At 36.7% G+C, this 21,698-nt stretch overlaps 1 protein-coding gene across 1 annotated transcript in view; it reads right to left on the bottom strand.

Annotated features, from left to right (window-relative positions):
* Positions 1–21,698, bottom strand: part of LOC150106784 (aspartate aminotransferase, cytoplasmic-like) — a 61,160-nt gene that overhangs the window by 9,221 nt on the left and 30,241 nt on the right. The window contains exons 6-8 of the mRNA XM_090393482.1: positions 19,972–20,122; positions 13,308–13,473; positions 11,755–11,897 (exon numbers count right to left, since the gene is read on the bottom strand). Of these exons, the coding sequence (XP_090249608.1) occupies positions 11,755–11,897; positions 13,308–13,473; positions 19,972–20,122 (460 nt within the window). The remainder of the gene's footprint in view (positions 1–11,754; positions 11,898–13,307; positions 13,474–19,971; positions 20,123–21,698) is intronic.

The raw sequence follows: 21,698 nt of genomic DNA, 5'->3' as shown, positions 1-21,698 counted from the left end.
GTGAATGATATCTTAGTGGAAATGTGTGAGGAGAAAGGAGTGTAGTTTGTTAATGTGTGGAATGAGTTTGAAGCACGAATTGAACTGTATAAGGGTGATGAACTGTATTTCACTGGTTTTGGTGCGAGTCATTTGAAGAAACTGCTGCTGGAAGGGAGGGTAACAAGTGCAGAGAATGATTCTAATCATGTAAGAAGCGATGTGAAAGAGCGGGAAAGCAAGGAAAGAGAGATTGAAGTGGTGCTTATGAATGAAGAAGTGGGTAGCATGAGCATATGGAATGAAAGAATAAGTGTGCAAGAAAAACGGGAACAGCATGAGAAAAGTTGTGATCCAAGAGGATGTGAATGTGTGTGTGTAGACAAAAAAGGAAGAGGAATTGGGATGCTAGGGAAAACAGTTGGATTGGAAGAGGGTTCTGGAACGAGTAAGGAGAAAAAGAAGTGGCTTAAGGAAAGTATGGAGAAGTCACATCTAATAAGTGGTATCAGTGGAACTTGTTATAGATCAAGAAATGAGCTGTTATGTTTGTATATGAATGCTAGAAGTATCAGAAACAAGGGAAATGAAATCCTTGCATTGATTGAGTCTATTCACTGAAAAATTGTGGAATGATGTAGTTGGATGAGGATGACATCCTAACAGGAATAGAGATGGAAGGGTATAATGTATTTCATGAAGATAGAAAGGGTAAAAAGGGAGGGGAGAGTGCTATTGATGATAGAAAAAGTCATGTCCATACAAGGTAGAGATGCAAGAGAGAAATAGTGACTTTGAGGCAGAATGGTGTGAGATAGAAGTGAATAGAATGAAATAGTCGAATGTTGCTATAGACCTGGTAACGTGGATAGCAGTGACCATGAAATGTATAATCAAATTAGCCAAGCAAATAAAAGGTTAATCATTATGGGTGATTTTTCTTATGGCAATATACACTGGGATGATGAGATAGCAACCAGTAGTTTCTCGAGTTTTGGAGGGGACAACTACCTCAGGAAGTATGTAACAGAGGGCACAGAAGGAGTGAAAATCTTGGATTTTATCATCTCATCAGAGGATGTTATTATAAATGAGGTGTCAAAACTTCCTCCAGTTGATGAGAGTGACCACGAAGTGATTACCTGGGCGTTTGTCAACTATGTGAGAACTTTGATAAGGAAAGATTATATGTGGATCTACAAAGCTGGTAATTATGAGAAGCTCAGGAGAAAGCTTCCAGGTGTAGCATAGAATGAGAAGTTGGGTGGAAAGAAAATCAATGCTGCTTGGTTGATGATATTCAAGAACTATCTAGTAGAAGCAATGTCTAAATGTATTCCAATGGTCAAAACGTTAAATAAGATAGGTGTGAAATGGTTGAATGAAGAGATTAAGCATATGATACAGAGCAAAAAGGCATTATGGAGGCAACATAAGATGAGAAGTAATAATCAGTTCCATGAGGATTATAAAGAACAGGCAAGGAGGATGACTCGGTTGGTAAGGGTAGCAAAAAAGTGCAGTACGAGCAGCAGTTAGCTAATTAAGTCCAAAATAATCCTAGAGAGTTCTTTCGATATGTAGCCAGCAAAAACGAGAATGATTATGGAAGGATTACGTTGATTGGAGAAAATGGTATAAGAACAACCGCTGCAGAGGAGATAGTTGAGATATTTAATGAGCAGTTCATAAAGGTCTTTCACTCTTGTATTCACAAGAGCAACATCATGGATTTGAGAGTATGGATGATGACGAGGAGATACTGTGAGTGAGCAAGAGGTATATGGGAAAAATCGAAGTTAATAAGGCTATGGGACTTGACGATGTATCATCACGTATTTTGAAGGAATGTGCCAGGGAGTTGACATCTGCCTTGACATATTTGTTTAATATGAGTCTTACATTGAGCAAAGTTCCAAAGCACTGAAAGAAGTGTAAGATTGTGCCACTTCATAAGGGATGTGACAGAACTCAAGCATCAAATTATAGTGTGTCGGTTAATATGGTTAAAATGTTGGAGCAGATAGAACAAGGATCCAGAATTGGGTTGACAACAGTGGCATTATCTTTGATGGACAGCATAGATTTGCTAAAGGAAGGCCATGTTTTAGTAATCTACTTACTTATTATTATTAAGAGAGACCTCCAGGGAGTCAGAGACTCATCAAGGGAGGCCACATACTACACACACCGGCTATCATACTTATTCTTGAATCGTTCACCCTGCTTGCACTCGCAACATCCAAAGGCAATCCATTCCAATCACGCACCATCTTCTGAGAGAAAAATCTAGCCCTCACCATTCTTGGCGACCTTCATTCTCAGCTTCCAAGGATGCCCTCTCGTCCTTTCCCCATCCTCCATCAATAGAAAACCTGTATGTCTATAATCATATCACCCCTCTTTCTCCTGTTTGCTAGTGCTTGTAGTCTACAAATTCTCAATCTGCCTTCATAATCACAGTATTCCATAATCCTGTTATCATTTTGAACACTCTCCTTTGTGCTCTCTCCAATATATCAGAATCTCAATGGAGACCAGACCTGCGCACAATATTCCAAATGAGGTCCTATCAAGGCCTTGTAAAGAGGGATAATAAAATCCTTATCTTTACATGTGAACGTTCATTCTAGCATTGCAATTATCTTTTGAGTTGTATTTGCAATCTTTGCCACATGGCCCCTGAACTTCAACTTCCTATCTATTAACACTCCAAGATCCCTAGCGTCATCAAATGCTTCTAGCCTAATCCCACCAATATAATACGACATTGGATATTCGTGCCGAAGTGAATGACTACATTTATTGACATTGAACTGACACCCATTTTTCAATGCCCACAGTTCCAGCCTATTCAAATCATTCTGCAAAGACTGCATATCAGCAGCATTTCTGATTACCCTACCTATCTTTGCATCATCAGCAAATAACTATGTCGCTTGTCAAATCCTTCCCAATATCATTAATGTACAGATTGAATAACAGTGGACCAAGCACTGATCCTTGTCGTACACCACTTGTTACCTTAAACCTTGCAGACTCAGATCCCCTGTTTTGATATCTGTCAGTCAGCCATCCTCTTATCTATGCTAATATTGTATAATCCAAACCCATTTTCTCCAATTTATGCAGCACTCTGCCATGCTGTATTCTGTCAAAAGCCTTAGCAAAATCCAAAAGTATCATGGTGTATCCATTCCCCCCTTGTCTAATCCAATGGTTACATTGTTATAGAATGTGAGCAAGCTGCTAAAACATGACCTTCCCTTAGTAAACCCATGTTGTTTATTACAAAGTAGAGATTCACTGTCAATCCATTTCTGAATGCGAACCCTAACAAATTTTTCCAAAATTTTCACCACCACTCCAGAGATACTAATTAGTCAATAGTTGAATACATCGGTCTTTGCACCACCCTTGTGCAATGGAATTACATACATTCCTTCCATTCCTACGTAAACTTCCCTGTTCTGAGACTCATTAAACTGCCTGGTCAAAGGAATGGCCAGTTCAGCTGAACACTCTTTTAGCACACGTGCTGATATTCCATCTGTCCCTATTGCTGAATTCTTATTCAGTTTGAGCAACAGCTCTGATACCTCGGCCTCACACACCTGCGTTTCTTCATATAGTGAAGAGGTAATAGTGAGCTCAATGTTGCATTCACCAGGTTGCGAAATGGGCACTCGTTAACTGAACAATCTCTTCTGCATCTGTGACCCTCGTGCCATCTGGATTTAGAAGAGTTATTCTTTCATATTCATTCTTTCTTTTATTTGCAGCTTATCGATAGAATTCTTGTGGGTTGTCTTTCGCATGCAGAGCCAGTTTCTTTTCATAATCAGACTTTGCTTATAACGTTCATAACAGAGTCATCCTTATGCAAACAGTATTCCGACCACATCATCCCATTCTCGAATCTCTTGCTTAATAAGATTACACATCCATTTGACTCCTACTATATTTATTCTTCGAACTCTCGGGACACATTCTGATATCGCATCCTTTAAACATTGTTTAAATGCTCCCTTCCTATGCACTGTTGATATTCTTTCCATCCAGCGACCGATCCTATTCCACTGAACTCGGTATACTCCTCAGTTGGTCATGATTTCCTGCTTTGTAGTTCAGCATGTAACCTTTTCTGAATGCAACATTCATAAACTTCCCAAGTGACTAAGTCACTTCACCTTATTACAATAAGGTGCTCATTTCATTGGATAAAAGAAATTGATAAACAGTAGTATACTTAGAGCAGATGGATTGGATGTTAGACTAATGCATTGGATTGGAGATTGACTATATGATAAGCATCAGCATGTTGTGTATGGGTGAAGCAATATCCTGGAAGAGAAAAGTTACTAGTGGTGTGCCTCAGAGGTCTGTTATAGGTTTAATCCGTATGTTAATGATATTGGTTGGATATTTAGATATCTAGTTGGATGTTGCTATAGGCCAGGGAATGTAGAGGGTAGTAATGAAGAAATGTATAAGCAACTTGGGTTAGTCAACAAGTTGGGAGCTGGGATACAGAAGTGGGTTGAACAGCAGTATTCTCTGTCATTGTCAGCATGGATTTTTAAAGGGATATCATATTTTATCAACTTATGTACGTATTTACTCTTATGGCAAAAGGAATACAGAACAGCTACAGGTCAATGTCCAGTCTGAAAAGCCAATCCAAGGCCTGATCTGTCATCTCATGGATGTCCTGTAGACCACCACCGTGAAATTGGCGCCTTGGGCAGTCGTTCACAATATGAGTAATCATCTGAGCCACGGGAGAATAATCACAATAAGGGTCTTACATTCCATTTATGTAGTAGGTAGCCACATCTACCCTGGTTAGTTCTGATCCTGTTGATTGATGACCAAATCTTCCTAGGAAGAGCAAAACTAGACTGCAGAACACAGGGATCTTCTACCCGGAAACCGTTTGTTGGGAGATTGTTGGACCACTATCCTCTCCACATGTCAGGTGTTGATGGCAGGGCAGCTGAAGAGAGTTCGTCCATGGACCAGAAATGAATGGGGATGCGAGTTCAATGTTGCAAAATGTAAGGTTTTAAAATTAGGGGAACAAAGATAGGGTGTTGAATTTAGAGATCTTGGGGCGACAGTGGATAAAGATCTGAAATTTAGGGGACACATTGCCAAAATTGTGAAGGCAACACAAAGACTTCTGGGAATGATGCAGAGGACATTAACTTGTAGAAGTAGGGAGATTCTTGTTCCATTGTGCAAGGCTTTGGTTAGGCCACACAGACTACCGTGGCCATACAGACTACTAGACTACTGTGCCCAGATTTGGTCACCTGATTTTTCAAAAAGACGAAGAGATGTTGGAAAGGGTCCAGAGGCGACTGACTAAGGTAGTTTCTAACTTCTGGAATGTCAAATATGAGGAAAGATTGAGAAGATGCAATTTACAGAGTCTAGTGGATAAGAGGAAGAGGAGAGATATGATAGAGACAAGTTAGTAACGGGTTGTTATAGGAGAGGTTGTACAGAAAACAGTGGGAGATCAGGGGAGAACCAGAGATCATCCGTGGAAACTATAAATAGGGTGTAAGCAGGGGAGTGAGAAACAGGTTTTTTTTTTTTCATGCAGAGCTGTGAATGATTGGAATGTCTTGTCTGAGAGTGTGTTGTGTCTGCAAAGAATTTGAGTGTGTTTAAGGTGCGGTATGATGAGCTGTGTGTATGATAAAAGGACCTATATGAATCTTTGACTCCATGGGGTCTTGGGGTAATAATAATAATAAAGAATTTATTTATGTCAGATATTCCAACAAAATAAAAAATATATATTTTTTTAGAATAAGAGTTATTCTGTATAACTTGAAGGAAACAATGAGATTGTCATGTTTATGGAAAACTTTAGTATTGCCTAGTTTAGCACTTTTCACTTCACTTAGAAGTTGATCTTTGTTTATAACAACTGTAACAAGAATAATGTGCGGTGGGTTTAGCCTGCGGATTCTGTCAGTATTCGAAAAAAACGTCATTACTAAATTTAATAATTTTAATCTCAGCATGTAATAGGTTGTTTCATGTCTTCTTCTTTTTGCTGGAGCAACAACACCCTTACTTTGAATTTTATATGACATTATTAACAAAAATAAAATAAAATAATAGTTCTAAATAGTTTATAATTCACAGCCAAACACTAAAACACAGAGATGTAGCAAAAAAAAAAAAAAACATCGTAAACAAATTAACTTCATGAATACTGTGCATCAGTTGATTCAAGGCAGCATCATGTTGCTAAAATGTTAGAGAATGTGCAAGAGAATTAGCTCCTTCTCTAACCAGGCTGTTTAATTTAAGCCTCAGTTCTGGTAAAGTACCAATAGAGTGGAAAGAGGGGCAAATAATTCCACTGCACAAGGGAGGCTCCAAGACTGAGGTTACAAATTATAGACCAATCAATATATCTGGAGTGGTGGTTAAGGTTTTGGAGAAATTGTTAAAAATTAGAATTCAGGACTGGGTGGACAGCAATATGATACTTTATAAGGGGAAACATGGTTTTGTGAAAGGTAGGTCTTGCCTCAGTAACTTGCTTACTTTTTATAATAAAGTAACAGTAGACTTGGATAAAGGAAATCCTTACTCAGTGATATTGCTGGACTTTGCAAAGGCATTTGACAAGATTCCACACGGAACTCTGTTGCATAAATTAGAGAAAATGGCTATGGATCTGAAGCTGGTGAGCTGGATTAGAGGATGGCTGGTAGATAGATACCAAAGAGTAGTTTATGTATGAGATGAGTCCAGGAGAAGGCAAGTGACTTGTGGTATACCTCAAGACTCAGTACTTGGTCCTCTATTGTTTAATTTGTACATCAATGATATTGGGAATACTTTGAAAGGAAATATCCACTTGTTTGCTGATGATGCAAAATTAGGAAGAGCGATAGTCAATTCTGATGATGTAGATATCTCGCAGGATGACTTAAATAGGCTGTGGCATGGACTGAGGTAAATGGCTGACAGTTTAATGTGGCTAAGTGTAAGGTGATGCACTTCGCAAGGATGAGATCACATGCTGTTTACTATATTAACGGAAATGAACTGAAAGAAGTTGACGAAGCAAGGGACTTGGGAGTTATTGTGGACAGAGAACCTAAGTTTAAAGGGCCTATTGTAAAGATTGCCAAAACTACATCAAAATACATGATTATTGAAGAGCACACTAACAAGCAGGGATAAGGAAGTTATTGTTCCACTTTATAAGGCATTAATAAGACCGCATTTAGACTATTGTGCACAGATTTGGACACCTGGATTTCTTGTTGGTGATGAAATGTTGGAGAGGATTCAGAGGCGAGTAACAAAGATTGTTGCAGATCTGTGGGATGTTTTGGATCCCACAGATCTTCAATCTGTGGGCTCCAAAAACTAGATGATAAACGTAGCAGAGAGGAGATATGATAGAAGCATATAAATTATTAAAGGGATTTTACAGGATTGATACTGATGACATTTTTAAGACCAGTGCAGGAAGGGAGAGAACGAAGGGCCATCCCTGGAGATTATGTAAGAGTGTGGTTAACAAGGGTGTTAGGACTAGATTTTTTACTTGGAGGGTTGTAAATTTGTGGAATGCGTTGCCAGAGGTGGTTGTGAATGCTTCGTCTGTGAAGGAATTTAAGCAGAAGTATGATAGGTATTGTGTAAATAATGGTTAGTGTGTCAATGTGGGGATCTCCCGCGATGAGTCTTTTGACTCCATGGAGACACTGTTATAATAATAATAAAACCATAATATGAGTGAATGCAGCATCATATAAATGGGCATTGGTTATAACTGAGTAAGAGTGGATCATCATAAGACAAAGCATAAGGTAGGGTGTACCCCTGATATATATATATATATATATATATCAGGCGCAAATATTCCAGGTTGCTGTGCTCATCCACCAAATAGCAATATCACCGATATTATATTTTTTCATTTATTGCAAAAATAAATAGAATCCCCTAATTGTTTCCAGACTTCGCATGATTCCTAAAAGTAAACACAATATACTAATGCTTAATGAAGAGGACAATTTTGACGCATAAACATTGCATCACATTCTCGTTGATGGCCCGGGTGTGCGTTCAAAATACATATTCCTTTTGAGCTCTTTGAAAAGATGTGCAGATGGTGCAGCAGGTCCAATTCTTAGCATACTAGTAGTTTTAAACTGCTCAGAAGGCAGGGCTGAGTGAGCTATGAGACAATTGCACTTAGAGGCTGTAATTGGTTATTGTGTCAACCAATGCAATTGAACGGTGTCATTTGTCATAAGAACTACGACAACAATTACTGGCTAGATGGGTGAAGCAATTATGCTTTTCATATTCTCCTTTATCTGTCTAAGGAACCTTGATGGAGGAGGGTGAGGAATTGTGGGCTTTATGCTTTCCCTTAGGGAGCTGTGGAGTTTGCTGTGTTCAGCTGGGAGCAGGATTATCTTGGGTTATTTGTGTTTGCAGTGTTCGGATTCATTGTAGTTGGCAGCTTGTCTGACTAGTGGATTTGGGTGTGTGTGCTTGCCTTTGAGAAGAATTTTCTAGCTAGGTCTTGAAGGAGCAAAAAGATGTACGGGATTCTGGTCTCTCAGAAGATCTGGGTGTTTCAAATAAACCGTGGGACGTCCAGTATTATTCGCAGGCACTTATTCTATGTTCGTTGCAATTTTAGAATGTTTGATTTCGAGCTTGGCTCCATGCTGGGGAAGCATATGTAATTATAAGGCATATCACCATCCGGTACGATAATAGCTTGTTTCTTGTGTCTAGTTTGCTGAGGCGGTTGATCATTGGGTAGAGTTGAGCAATGGCTTTGGATGTCTTAGCATCTATGAGTTTGATGTGACTGTTAAATCGGAGTTTTCTGTCGAGTTGTACTCCGAGATATTTGGTTTCTGTCTGCCATGGAGTCTTTTCACCGAAGAGCTGAATGTTATCATTGATGGAGGCTTTTCTTCTGGAGAATAGTATGGCTTTGCTTTTGTGGGGATTTACTTGGATCCTCCAGTCGGAGAACCATTTCTCCAGTGTAGTGATACTGTCCTGGTGCCGTTGGATTGCCAAGTGGTGGCTCCCGAAGTCATATTTACCTATACGAGTTGGCAACTTGTATAGGTAAATATCACTTCTCCATTACTTCCACCTTAGTATCACCACCTCTGGATCTGGCTCCCACTGATGAGACCTCAATAACGGTCGAAACAGGTCTGGGTAGTAGCCCTTCCCTTAATGCATAGCATTATACATGTCCGCAAGGAGATGTGCTTTACATTATGGGAGATACTAACACAAGTGATGAGAGCTTCGTCCACCTTTACCACGAGTCGCCTCAGTTCTGAAGATACTTCAGGTGCAAACTTTTTTTTTAAATCCAGAGTAATTTACTAATAAGGTGAAGTACCTTTTGGCAACTCGTATAGGTAAATATGACTTGTCCATAACTTCCACCTTAGTATCACCACCTCTGAGTCTGGCTCCCACTGATGAGACCTCAATAAAGGTCGAAACCGGTCTGGGTAGTGGCCCTTCCCATAATGCATAGCATTACACATGTCTGCAAGGAGATGTGCTTTGCATTATGGGAGATACTAAGACAAGTGATGAGAGCTTAGTCCACCTTTACCACGAGTTGTCTCAGTCCTGAAAATACTTAATGCACAAACTTTGTTTGCTGACACTTGGATAAAGGATTAAACTAAATTTATTATGGTCTAACCAACTGTTAAAAAAACACTTTCAACACCAAGAAACATTAAGTTATTGGGTGATCACTTTGCAAGGGCATATCATTCAAGTGGAGATTTTACATTTGATGGAATGTGACAGAGGCTGAAGTGAGAATTATGGTAGATGAACAGGAGATGCCCAGCATACCGAAAAATGTCAACACAAATATAGAAGTGGGATTGGATGGCATTTGCTATGCAAATATGCAAGAGAACTGGCAATGCCTCTGATGATGATGTTGACATTTTTCGTCAACAACATCATCAGAGGCATTGCCTCAGCCTAAGTCTCAGCTCTGGAAAGGTTCTAAAGAGTGTGGAAAGAGAGGCAGGATAGCTGCAGTACATACTGGTGCTCCACGATAGTAGTAGCAAATTACAGACCAGTTGGTAAATCAGGAGTGGTAGTTAAGGTATTGGAAAAGTTGATTAAAGGTAGAATTCAGGAATGAGTGGATAGGAATATAATCCTTGGTGGTGAGCAGCACAACTTTGTAAAAGCTAAGTCTTGTCTTAGTAATTTATTCACATTCTCTAATAGAGTGACAGCAGATTAGGAAATGGCTACACTATAATGCTGCTAGACTTTTTCAAAGGTATTTGACAGAATGCCACATAGAAAACTATTATAAATGTTGGAGCAAATGGGAATGACTATGAAGCTGGTGACTGATAAACATACACCAGAAAGTACTATATGGTGGAGTGGAATCTAGGAGATTGAGGGTGAATAGTGAAATGTCTCAGGGCTCTATACTAGAGCCAGTACTCTTTAATTTGTATATTAATGATACAAGGAATTATTTAAGGGGAGATATTCAGTTGTTTGCTGATGATGGCAAACTGAATTATAAATAGATTGAATATATTTTGTTACATGGATAGATCTAAGAAAATATGGGTGGGTGGCAACCCGAAATACAACCTTAGTCTAAAAATAGATTCATTTATTAAAACATTTTACATAAACAAAATGCACATTGCGGTAATTGCTTACAAATATATTTGATGCTTAATTTAATTAAATAAATTATTCAATGTGTTAACTGACTACAATACTTTATTTATGCTTTAATAATTATTATAATATAATAACAACTTATGGGTTTATATACGCGCCCATATAATAATAATAATAATAATATTATTATTATTATTATTATAAATCACTTTTACACCCTGGAGTGCACAAGTGATATAAACCCATTAGCTGGTTCTCACACGCACGCAGCGAGATTTTATAGTTTGTACTTTGGAAAACAGTCGCTATCCAGTCGGCCGACCAAGCCCGACTGCGTAATGCCTCCAGGGAATCATTAAATTATCTCGCTCTGTGTTTGTTATGTATTTTTATATGCCTAAGAACCTACTTGATCATCATAATAAAACGACCACTAAAACACACAAACAAAACATGATTATTATTGTTAGATAACATCGTCATGGTGTTTGAAGATCGATCACGGGAGGCCACTGTATTATATAATCTGCTATCCACACTACACAATCCATTCTGCACGACAGAATGGGTTTTTGTCTGTCAACTGTGTGTATTCTTCGACCGATTTGACTATTTCTGCTGATAATGCGGAAGACAGAAATCCTGCTACCTCGGTATAACATCGGCTAACTCACTGTCAGTTGAAAAAGGGAAAAAGATGTATTTAACGGTTTCTCTTTTCATGACGAGAAACGAACGCAAGTCTGTTCCAACTGAAAGCATAATACATAATCAAAAGATAGCGGTCCTGTGAACTGCAATTAATTTTAGTGTTTATAGATATATAATGTTTTTAGGAACACACCGATAATATTTTTTATCGGTGTGTGCCTTTTGAGCATTGCACGCGTTCTTTAATTCGATGCTAATTTGCCAATCTATCCAAAGTATACTGAAAGTATACGCAATTAAAAATAAATAAATAAATAAAAATAAAAAAAACAGGTCGCATGGTATGGTTGCAATTTAAAAAAAAAATTACGATATACTAATAAACAAAAAAGTTTATAAAAGAGCAAATTTTACCTGTCAAACCAGTATAACAAAACATTCCGATCTGTTTTGTTATATGGTCCCAAGAGCCTGGTGTATTCAGTTCCACAATTTTTTGACGGAGCAGTTTCCTCATTTTGCGAATTCGAATAGAAATAGTTTTCATCTGACTTTTCCTAGATAAATTAATTAATTCATATTCGTCATAATAGCAATGGTCAAATTAATATTAGAAATAAAGTTGTTTGATTAGCACAATGAATTATATTTTCTTTAATTAATATTTAGTTTGTTCCTCGCATTATATTAATATAATACGCTAAATCAATAGTAATAAACAAGCTTTCGTATTGTCAGAAATGTTGGAGAATCCAAGAATATGGACAAAGATCAAAATATTACTTTTTTTTCTTTTTTTTTTAAATAAAGATAAGTGGAGACAAGATAAGACAGAATACCATTATAAACTCAACCTATTATAATTATTATTTGATCCTTCTACATACTGTTTCATCTTACGAGACTATACACAGTTGTAAATAAACTTCTGGACAAAGTGCAGTGTTTGGTTAAAGAAGATTATATTCATTTTTTCTACACCTCCACGGTGTAGAGAAAAAAATGATGGGTTTTACGTTCTCTCTAAAGTTTATAAAGTAAATGTTCCCTTTAGGTAGTTCATTCAGTAGGCATATCCTTAGCCCTTTCTGTTTAATCTTGCTTGTTACATTTAAGACTCGGAGAATTTTACCAAAAAAATTTTAGGTATCTTTAAAAAATGTTATTTAAAATAAAGAGCCAATAGGCTTCAGTTCGGCGATGTAAAACATTATTTAATTAAGGGGATATTAGATCCCACATTGTTTTAAAATCGAATAAGAAACTCAAGGATCGGAATCCTAGAGTTTCATGCCGAATATAGTAACTATAAACGTATCGGATCTCAATAAAGATCGAAACCGGTCTGGGTAGTGACCTCCCACCATAATGTATAACATCATACAGCTCCTAGGAGATGGGTTTTACATTATGGAAAAACTAAGAATAGCGATCAGAACTTTCTCCACCTTTGCAACAAGTTGTCCTAGTTTGTACTACGTACTTGAACTACGTGCTTTAGCTCACGCTAGTAGTCGCCGATACGTTTATAGTTACTATATTCGGCATGAAACTCTAGGATTCCAATCCTTGAGTTTCTTATTCGGTTTTAAAACAATGTGGAATCTAATATCCCCTTAATTAAATAATGTTTAAAAAATGTTTAATAGAGTAAGTAATTCAGTCATTTAATTAGTTTGGATGTTGGCTTCTCTTTTAGTTATATCCCACTCAATGATACTTTAGAATAATTACAGAAATAACGCGTTGCTACTTTTGCCCTGATACATGTTGAGGAGTACAGTAAATCTTTAGCATCATTCTTTGATATATGTTTGTTTGTTAATCCTTATATGGATATGTTACTTGCATTGATATGGTGCATGAACAAGTGTAGAAATCAAATAATAGCAAAAAAAAAAAAAAACGTACAACTCTCACGGTCTAAGGCACGCTTACATTAATAACAGCAGAAATGGTATACTTACCATTCTTCTCTAAGCTTTGGATCTGTCAGTATACGAGTAGCAATTCGAGCTCCATGACGAGGTGGGTTGCAGTAGTTACCACGGATCATTTGTGTGATCTGAGAACGAACATTCGGGATAACTTTGGGATCTTTGAACACTAGCGTTAAGTTTCCCACTCGTTCGCCTAATAAAGTGAATATTAATAATGAATGCCAAACCACATAATATTATGAACATACTTCATCTGCACATATTGAACTGACAAATATTTAAGATTATAACGAAGCGACTATATGTTGTCAGTGTATTACGTCTGATAAGTGGTTGTGGTTTCTAATCTTGATGTTGAAATCTTATGATTTCAACTTCAAGATTACGTGAAACGGCTGAAGTTAAAGAACAGGAATAAAATTTAAATGCAAAACTTCCTGCATTTAGTTAAAATTTTATATTTAAAAATGTCACATGGGAAGGGATTGGGTTAGGTTATTTTGAATTATGGCTCACACTGCTAAGTCTGTGTGGCTTGGGTATTATATCTTATCATTGTATATGGGCTTCTTGCTGGTTTTTTTTTTTTCCGGAAAGAAAATCCCGAAATGCTGGGCGAGAAGGAAAAACCCCATCACTTCAGTATGAGACTGGCTAACTGACTCCTTCAACTGAAAGTCCCCTATAATGACTTTGCGTAAACTGGATTTGCATCCGAATATTTTCATTCAAGAGTTGTCTTATTGACTTAGCGATGAGGCTCCCGGACGAGGGGGGGGGGCGTGCTCTGTGACAGAGCTGGATTAAAAAGTTTCAAAATAAATTTCAAAAAAGTGTGGCATCATTTAAAGGTACAGCTATACAACTGGCCGCCCGCTGTATGATTTTATCGAGATAGGATTTATGGTTGACGTTACAATCCTTGTACAAGTGTGATCAATGTCTGCTTATTAAAGGTGGTGTGATTTCCTGTTTTCCACTTAAACTGATGGAGCATTTGTTTCAAGATCGTAAAGTAAACGTAGCTTTAATCATCGTTTATAGCATTGACTAATCAAGTTCCTACAATCGCAGATCAAAGGGGTTCATTCGAGGTAAATTTCGTCCGTTTCTGCTGGTCAGTTACATGCTCTAGAGCAGTGTTTCTCAAAGTGTGGTATGCGGAACCCCGGGGGTCCGCGAAAGATCTTCAGGGGGTCCGCGACAATTTTCGGCTATGCATTATTAACGCATGAATAAAATTTAAGTTTGAGATTGTAAAACGTTCCTATTGTATCACTGAATAAGGTACAGAGACATCTGCAGGCTGTGTAATATGTTTCTCAACAAACAGTGAAATTAGCGACAGCTGGCACTAACTAATGAATCGCATGACCCCTCCCAACTAAAATTATTATTATTATTATAGACATATTATTATCTGACACCTCCAGGGAGTCCAAAGACTCATCGAGGGAGAGTGTGCCAACAGCATCGAACGATTGGTTCCCTTCCAACTACTAACCGCGCTCAAACTTACTTAACTGAGCCATTAGTAGCAGAGGCTCTACCAATCGACCAACCTTTGCCGGCAATGTTGTATAGTAGACAATCAAAACCATATGGTGCACCGGCAATATATGGTTTTGTTTGAGTGAACGTGTTAAAACTAAGAAATATATAGTGAATGTGTTTCAGATATTATATAAGGAATTCTGTTGAAGAGAATTAGCATTTCAACTGAACTGTCGGCTTGCCTTTGTCAATTAGTAGCGCGATCTTTTGTTAATACCACACCAATCATATGAACGTCTTCATAGCTGCTTTATCTCTACTGGCCTACCATTGCTGTCTGTTTCGAGTTCTGCTTTCACTAGCCATTTGTTGAAGGACTGTTTGTTAAATACGGTAATTTTTTTAGCTTTCAAATTCTTAAGTATGGATCACTGGTTAAAGACTGGATTTTTAAAATGCTCAAAAGAGAGGAACATAGTAGATACAAGTAGCTGTCAGCAACAAGAAAATGTTGATATTGTATCTGGATCAAGTGAAATTGATAAGTGTGTGTCGTCTGACATCTCTAAAGAACCAACTAGGAAGAAGATGAGAAAACTTCGTAAGTACGATATAAATTACTTGAAATGTGGATTTTCATGGACGAGAAATGAAGAGGAACCTATTCCATTATGTGTAATTTGCGGTAAAACTTTAAAAAATGAAAGCATGAAACCATGTAATTTAAATCGCCATTTTGAATCGAAACATAATGAATGCAAGGACAAACCTGTCGAACTTTTACAAAATAAACTAAAAAATTTAAAAGAATCTCAAAAAGTGATGTCGATCGTGTCAGGAGGTGAAAACATGAAGGCTTTAGAACAGAGGTCGCTAAACTTCTTTGACCGTCGTCCCCTTCAAGAGTTTCTTGACATTTTATCGACCCCCTCTATTTTACTATTACGTAATTTTAATATTACCTAATATGTATGTTGATGAATTTTAAAACATTAACGCTCACTTGTATGTCGATGCGCAAAAATGAGACCGGGTTCGAATACGTGTAAGTATAAGTAAATAAGCAACCGCACACATGTTGCAATGTCGCTCCTGCCGCGCCAGCCGGGCGGGAACCACCACATCCGTTTATTGTTAAATACGTCATTTTGGCCTACTTGATTGGCCTCCGTAACTATTTTCATGGCCTTGCTCCATCTTACAGGTCCTATTCATGTCACTGTTCCCACGATTCACTCTTAATTGCGTTGTCATTCAGGATGGAGGTAATCCAAGTTAACCGAATTAAATATTACCCATAGATTGATGTCTTATATATTTCTATCGACCCTGAGCCCGAATTGATCCGTAACAAGTTATATCGACCCCCCTGGGAGTCGATATCGACCACTTTGGCGACCACTGCTTTAGAAACTTCATATCGTGTGCCGCTATTAATAGCAAAAAGTGGTGCAGCGGAAACAATTGGTGAAACTTTGGTCAAGCCTGCAGCAAAAATAACAGCGGAAATTATGATCGGAGATAATGCAAAAAGATCTTTTGATCGGATTTGCCTTTAAAATAGTACCATTCATCGAAGAATCACTGAAATGGCTGAAAATATAAAACAAACATTGTTATCCGATATACGTAAGAGTCGTTATTATGCGTTGCAGGTAGATGAATCCACCGACATTACAAATTTTGCAAATCTTCTAGCGTTCCTTAGATATGAAAAAAATCAAAAAATTCATGACGACCTTTTATATTGCCAACCCTTGCCAGAACATACAACAGGAGAAGAAATATTCAACAGTATAAATACCTTTATGCATCAAAACAAGCTTGATTGGAAAAGTTATGTTGGAATAAGCACGGACGGAGCGAAATCCATGGTCGGAACTAAAAAAGGGCTTGTTTCAAGGATTCAAGCTGGTGTATCAAATGCAAAGTCGACACACTGCTGCGTACACAGGGAGGCTTTGGTTACACATGTGATGTCTATAGATCTAAGAAAAGTTCTTGATGAAGCTGTAAAAATCATAAATTATATTAAAGGCCGTCCTCTAAACGCCAGATTTTTCTCTCAACTTTGCAAAGAAATGGGAAGCAACTATACACAACTTCTTTTCCATACCGATGTTCGTTGGCTTTCTTGTGGAAAAGTCCTTACTCGTTTATTTGAACTTCGGAATGAACTACAAGTTTTTCTTGATAAAAAGAGTTTGAATTGAAAAAGCATTTACATATTTGGAAATGGCTCAGTCAATTAGCATACCTGGCAGATATATTTACTGTATTAAATAGTCTTAATTTATCTTTACAAGGCAAGGAAATTTCTATATTTCATGTCCAAGATAAAGTGAACGCCACGTTGGCAAAAATGAAGTTATGGCAAAAACGGATTGGTAATGGAGAATTTGACGCGTTTCCATCGCTTCATGAATTGCTCGCAAGTTCAAATGAACAAATTGATGATGATGTGAAAATTACTATCATGCAGCATTTAAAAAGCTTCAAATGAGTCTAGAAAAGTATTTCCACGAATTGGACATTAATATTGAGTGGATAAGATATCCTTTCGATAAAAACAAATTTATGCCAAAGGGTCTATCGTCAATAGCAGAAGAACTTTTAGAACTAGCTTCTGATGGTTTCCTAAAAAATAAATACAGTGAGAACACGTTATCATCATTTTGGCTACAAATACAGAATGAATTTCTTGAATTAACAGATAAAGCTCTAAGGTTCATTTTTCTATTTCCAAGTTCATATCTGTGCGAAGTTGGATTTTCGGCCCTTGTAGATATTAAGACGAAGAAGAGGAATTGAATTATAGATGTCGAACCGCATCTGAGATTGAAATTAACAACTATAGAGCCAAATTTTGCTGAAATTTTATCTTACCATAAGCAATTTCACTCCTCTCATTAATGATAAATTATTTCAAGTAAGTAAAACTTTATAGTATCTCTATAAAGTTTGTTTTATTAAAAATAAATCATATTTTTTGTTTACATGAACATATAAATTCAAATAAAATAGATATTTAATTTTTTAATATTTTAAATTAATTCATTAATTTTAATTAATTCATTCGTTTTCATTCATTAATTAATTTATTTTTAATTAATTGATTGATTTTTTTTAAATTAATTAATTAGGGGGTACTTGGTAATAATGAAAAATTAAGAAGGGGTCCGCGGATATCTGAAGTTTGAGAAACACTGCTCTGGAGAAATTTTCACAGAAATCCATCATGTTTGTGACTTTTTTCGTCAGATTCGGCTGTTACCATTTCATCAGAATTACTAGAATTGCTCTTCGCCTCTATCTCTGTCACTGATGATTTAGACGAGGGGAAGGAAATCTTTATTTGATCAAGAATTTTAACACATCATCATCATCATCATCATCATCAAATTCCTGCCATGTACCCTCAAGGGGTGTACAGGATATGACAGTACTACATGAAAAATTTACATCATTACTAACTTCCTATCTACAATTTTCCTCCAAATCAGTCTGTTGCTTGTCAAGACTCCAACATTATCAGATCTTATATTTCTATCGTCTAAGGCACTTTGTACCGTATCAATCCACCTATATCTTGGTCTTCCTCTGGGTCGTTTTCCTGCCAACCTGGCAGAGAACATTTTAACACATCAAATAAATAAATAAAAAATATAGAGACTCAAATAATTATATATAAGAAAAGAAAAAAAAAACTGAACCCATAAAGCATTTTATAATTTTAAAAATAGGTAAATTCGAATGTATCAGTCGATGCCAGAAAACTGAAAATTATATTAAATAATAATAATAATTTGTCCAGGATCGTTGTTAGGGTTATATGATCCCCCCCCCCCCCCCGCGCTCCAGGCAAGCACTATTTTGCCGCCACTAAATTCCAGAATATGTAAAATAAAACGATGTTTTTATGGTGGAGATACAATTTTGTCTTATTTTGTAGTCCTGCAAACTTGCCGTTGTCTTGGTGGGTTACGATGGTCCTAAGTCAGTTATTTTCAGACTTTGAATTTGTCGAGTTGCCAAGTGATTTTTCACTTTGTTGAATTCACAATTTCATAAACGGTTATGATATACGAATTAATAACGGAAATCTTTTAATGCGAATATTAATTTCGCACACATTACTGTTACTTTTTTTTTTCTTATCTCATATGCGGAGGTTCTTGGATCTATCTATGAGAAACAGAACGCATTTCACAAAGCACCAGAAATATTGTTCTTCGTTTTAATTTTTAAAGTTATTTCATCGATGAAGAAGCAAGTTTTCGTAGCGGTCGGTTTCGATGAAACACTTTTAGACCTGAGTTAGAATCCTTTATAGGATGTGAAAAATCTTTATTGAAGTTTTTCAGTTGAAGGTGAGTTAGCTGGTTTCATTTGGCGGTGGCAGGATTTTTTCTCCCGGAAACCCGAGTTTTTCGTCCCACAGCATACTAATCAGAATAAGACTAGCCACCATATCCTAAAATTATAGTTCCCAAAGCCAATACATTTATTCTTATAATATACGTACCTGCATAGATGATAAGGTTGAGACGTTAAATTAGTAAAAGAAAGACCTTCCAGCTTCCATTCTAGTCACTGATTACAGTAACTTTTTTTCCCGAGGCTTTTTATTAGCTATTTTCCGAGTTAGCTGATATCTGGCACAAGTAGGATTTTTTTTCTCTTGAAATAGACTCGGGTTTATAACCTTGCAGCTCAAAAATTGGCTATAGAACATATCAGATACTATATGTCGCAATATACTAATATTGAAAGTACAAGATGGCGATAGCAATCTATCAGTGTCTCATCATTATTACCTTCATGAAAGTCTATACATACCAACTAGAACTCCTCTAATCTTCCGGTGATGAAGAAGATAGACACTGATTTCCAAAGGTAACACACACACACACAAACTTCCGAGTAAAATGGATGACTAGGAAATTCAAAAAGGAAATTCAGATAAAAAATAGGTTATGAAGCATTATAAAGTGAGAGGTAGAAGAAAGTTGGATGAGGATTATGAAACTAAAGCTAGAGAAGTCGTGTATCATACAATGACAAATATAGAATCACATTTAGAAATATTTGCTGAAAATCTGATGACTTTTTTCAGTGGCGACATATACGAGTATGTCATATTTTTATATCATTTTTATATTCAATAAATGCTACTGCAAATAATATTCATACATACTGTAAAGTCCCATATTTTTAGAAAACGACTGCGCACAAAGCAACTCAAAACCGCGATTGACGAAATAACGAACAGGCCAGCTGTCTCGGTCCATGTCACCAGAGGCGATCCCTTGGTAGGCACAGTCAAAGAAGGGGAACAGGTTTCTCTCCTGCAGAAAAAGAAATGATGTATTATAATTCGTAAATTACTATTATTGTTTTTGTAATACATATAACATTTTTGATCTTAGAATAAGATTAAATAATTATGTAGACGATTGTATCGTTTACATATGTTTCGAATTTCCACAAAATCTGATTAAATTTGATGTCAGCTCTACAAGTTATTCCAGTGTGGAAAAGCCCTTATATACAACTTTACCGTCTGGTAAAATGTATGATCAGTAATGGTTACGGTGACTGATATAAATGGATAAATGTGCAACTAATATTTATTCATTTTGCCAAGTCCAGAAGCAAAAGAGATATTACGTTAATCACTTGTTCACAACTACGACTAATACTTCTTCTTAGACCTGTATTATGAAATCGCAGATTTCCTCATTACATGAAGAATTTTGTGGCCATGCATAGCACCTCTTTATCCGGATTGAACTTTCTTTCAGGATCTTATTCGGGTGTTCAAAAATATGATATTAACACACTATAAGTCAAGGATGTAGGGAAGAATGAGTTCCCTGCTTCATGTTTGTTTAAACAAAATGATTGGAAAGCCCTTAAGCATCCTCAATTTTCCCAATATTTTTGCGCGTTGATAATGTAAGCACCTTACAGAAACTCATTATCAATGATTCTGATAGTCAAAAAAATATGTCATCTTTAACTTATTCTGCGCTAAGCACTGACCATGATATCTTGAGTTTTTTTTTTTCTGCATACTTATCCGCTTTGTTTATGAACTGAACCAGTAACACTGCAGTTCTTTCTCTGTTGCAATAATGAGCAAAGCTGTTTCTCTTATGCTCATGTGCAGGGCCGATTTTATCATTAGGCGAACCTCAGCCTAGGGGAGTTTAATTTAATTTTTCATAATTTTTGTATTTAAGATGTAATAATTTTTTGCTATACAAATATTAGGAGTAATCACATATGCATACAAACGTATTAGTTTTTATTAATAAATTTTTTAAATGTTCATAATGAAATTATTTTTATAAATATCCGCATGTGTAGGTGTACGTGTGCTTGTGTGAGTGTGACAAAATATATACAGAGAGGCAATGTATAGGGGCGCCTAAATTTTCTTTGCCTAGGGGCATCAGATACTCTAGGATCGGCCCTGCTCATGTGTAATGAAAAATTGCAAATTTCCCATACTAATTATACACTGCTATTTTTACCAAACAACAATGCTTTTTTAAGTGTCTGAAAAATAGGGATTAGAGCTCCTCAGAAATCTACTACTGTCGTAATGTTCAACTTTCCACGTTATCATCATTGATGTGACTGGATCAAGTAACTAACAATGATACCGACAAATTCCTCTTGGACATATCAGATTCGCTGCGCGAATAGTCAGAAATATATGTCAAGAGATATATTGACAGAAATATATGTCAATACTTATTTCCTAATACAGAAAATATGAGAAAGGAAACTAATCACCTTAAATTGACACGGTCAAACAGTGGTAATGGTAAAGCGATTTCATCAACAGTTAACGGCATCGAATCGGTAAAAATCTAAAATAAGTTCTTTAGGCCTTTTAAAATCGTTAAACCTCCC

This window comes from Typopeltis vanoorti, chromosome 5 (genome assembly GCF_054136105.1).
Source record: "Typopeltis vanoorti isolate ZY-2024b chromosome 5, IOZ_Tvanoo_1.0, whole genome shotgun sequence".
Taxonomy (NCBI): Eukaryota; Metazoa; Arthropoda; class Arachnida; order Uropygi; family Thelyphonidae; genus Typopeltis; species Typopeltis vanoorti.
The sequence above is the reverse complement of the archived record's forward strand: the minus strand, read 5'-3'. Positions and strand labels throughout refer to the sequence as shown.